The 2,337-nt window shown below is 38.9% G+C and overlaps 1 protein-coding gene across 2 annotated transcripts in view; it reads right to left on the bottom strand.

The window, feature by feature from the left end:
- LOC106805500 (myosin-11-like) overlaps positions 1-2,337 on the bottom strand; it is a 12,414-nt gene that overhangs the window by 3,068 nt on the left and 7,009 nt on the right. For both annotated transcript variants that reach the window (XR_001393438.1, XM_014807118.1), the window contains exons 5-9: positions 2,010-2,180; positions 1,740-1,832; positions 1,064-1,208; positions 554-718; positions 263-342 (exon numbers count right to left, since the gene is read on the bottom strand). Coding sequence is in view for 1 of the 2 variants with exons in the window: in XM_014807118.1 (XP_014662604.1) it covers positions 263-342; positions 554-718; positions 1,064-1,208; positions 1,740-1,832; positions 2,010-2,180 (654 nt within the window). In the remaining variant the exon portion in view is untranslated. The remainder of the gene's footprint in view (positions 1-262; positions 343-553; positions 719-1,063; positions 1,209-1,739; positions 1,833-2,009; positions 2,181-2,337) is intronic.

The following is a 2,337-nucleotide window of genomic DNA, read 5'->3' on the forward strand; positions in this document are numbered from 1 at the left end:
AGCACCACCAGCAGCATCAACTTCAGCACCACCAGCAGCATCAACTTCAGCACCACCAGCAGCATCAACTTCAGCACCACCAGCAGCATCAACTTCATTGCAGTCACAATCGCGAGCAAAACAATAATTTCTATAGATGTAGTCACTATGAGTGCTACAGTCAGTTGTGGTCACCCAGGCAACAAAACAACAGCAAAATAATGACATGTATCTTATTGTATGTATGTATTTTTCACTTATATTTATACTCTATATTACTTACACTAGATTGTAAGGCAGCAATTTCTTGTTCAGCTTTCATTAGCTTTATCCTAAAGTCACTTCCTTCTCTGCTCGATTCACCTACAGAGAAATGTCGATTAATACCCACGTAGATAAAGTTATACGAGTAACTTCAATAGGGTTCCGTGGAAGAACATGGCTCACCTCGTACCAAGAAGCCTCACTAAACTCTAAATACTATATGTGTACCTGGCACACTTCCGTATCAGTGAAACCACTCCCAACAACTTTAGTCGAATACGTTAATATGATCACACGTATATATTAGTACGTTTTTCTCTCTCATCTTCAGGACCATTCTGGGAGGCAGCAGCACTGCGTATTTTCGTCATAGCATCATCGCTACGCTGTCTCTCTTCTTCCAGTTGCATTTTCAGGCGGCGCACTCTATCTTCTAAGTCCTTCTTCTCCTCGGCAAATTTTTTAAGTCTGACATCTGCAGAAAACTTACATGTTCACTATTGTAGCTTTAGACAATACCTTTATCAAGAGAATAGTAATAACGCAGCCTCAATTAATGGCTACATAAGCAAAACAAATGCTAGCTATGTGAACAATTTTAGTCAAATATTGAAGCCACAAAAGCACCATTTATAGAAAAGTTAGCAATAGGTTTTTAACAAACACATGAAAATAGCTAGACATAAACGACATAACAAAGAGTAAAGTTACTGAACAGCAGAAAGTTTCATTTTTTAAAGTATTAGTAGTATGCAGACCACAAGGCTCTATTAACCTGTTGCAAAATCCCAACCATTATTAGTTAACAAAGTGATAATACCTAACGAGCCTTCACCAGTCAGGTGTAGCAGTTGTGCTGATTCCTGCGTCAGGAGAGCCACAGGCTTCGCGTCCTCAGTGAGGTTGTGCTCAATCTCCACCAGCTGTAGAGAATCACCGGCTCCTAGTATGCAAAGGCCTTGCTCCTGCAACAGCAAATGCTATTATAAGATCACACATATTTTCACACCTTTAATGTATAACAACTGTGAATTGATTCACAAAGATCAGGGATAAAAAAATGACCCGAAATAAAAACTCTGAAACCATAACTGAACAAAAAATTGCAACAACAAATAGTGCATGCCTTTATATAAACTCTACCACACCATAGATTTTCCAAAATAAACAAGCACTTCTCTGACACTGTGTGTGTGTGACAAATTCACAAACGTGCAGACAATGTTAATAGGGATGGCGAATTATACAAAATGTCCTATTATATGTCTATGAAAATCTTCTGAATCCCAGGACTAGCCCAGCAGACCTGAGGGCTGCTACCAACATCAACTGCTTTAATTCCAGCTTTTCACCTACAGCCACGTGGTGAGAATCCCAAGCAACTTCATTCAGCTCGATAAAGACAGCTAGACTAGCTGGAAAAACTATATTTAATACATCAATATATTGAGATTTGTCTTAAAAAATTACTCGTATTAATTAGCTTTGCATTTTACCTCAATTAGCCTGACAAGTGTAGTAACTTGCTCTTTGAGATTCTTTGCCTGGCTTTGTGCTGCATCTAGGTCTCTCTTCTGGAAGTCACATTCCTGCATTGTAAACCAAACAAAACAACAGATTAAAAATCAGCTTGGTGTAAAGACTCGCGTTCATCTGTAAAGCAGACGACAACATGTGCGGGAAAACGCCCAGTGATAATGCTTGATGAAAAAGACAATAACCAAAAGCAACAACACGTGATGGCAAGTTGATATTAGTACACATACATGGCACTTGTCCTTCAGCTCTCTCTCCAACTGGCATTTGGTTTCCTCCGACATCTCAAGGTCATCCTTCAGAAGATCTAACTTGTACATTAGTGTTGATTTCTCATTGTCAAGCTGCGAATTCGTTATCATCACCTTTTTAAACTTTTCCTCCATTTCATGAAGTTCCCTCTGTTTGGAAGAACAAAATCATTTGAATTGTAATCTATTTCAAGGAAAAACAAAAATGCCAACAATTATACTATTCATTAGTCTAAACAACAAGAGCCGCAGAGCGTCTGGGCTCATCTGGGGTCTGTTGCTACGGTTATGAACGTACAATTTCAGT

This window comes from Priapulus caudatus, unplaced genomic scaffold (genome assembly GCF_000485595.1).
Source record: "Priapulus caudatus unplaced genomic scaffold, Priapulus_caudatus-5.0.1 Scaffold115, whole genome shotgun sequence".
In the NCBI taxonomy this organism is placed as follows: domain Eukaryota; kingdom Metazoa; phylum Priapulida; class Priapulimorpha; order Priapulimorphida; family Priapulidae; genus Priapulus; species Priapulus caudatus.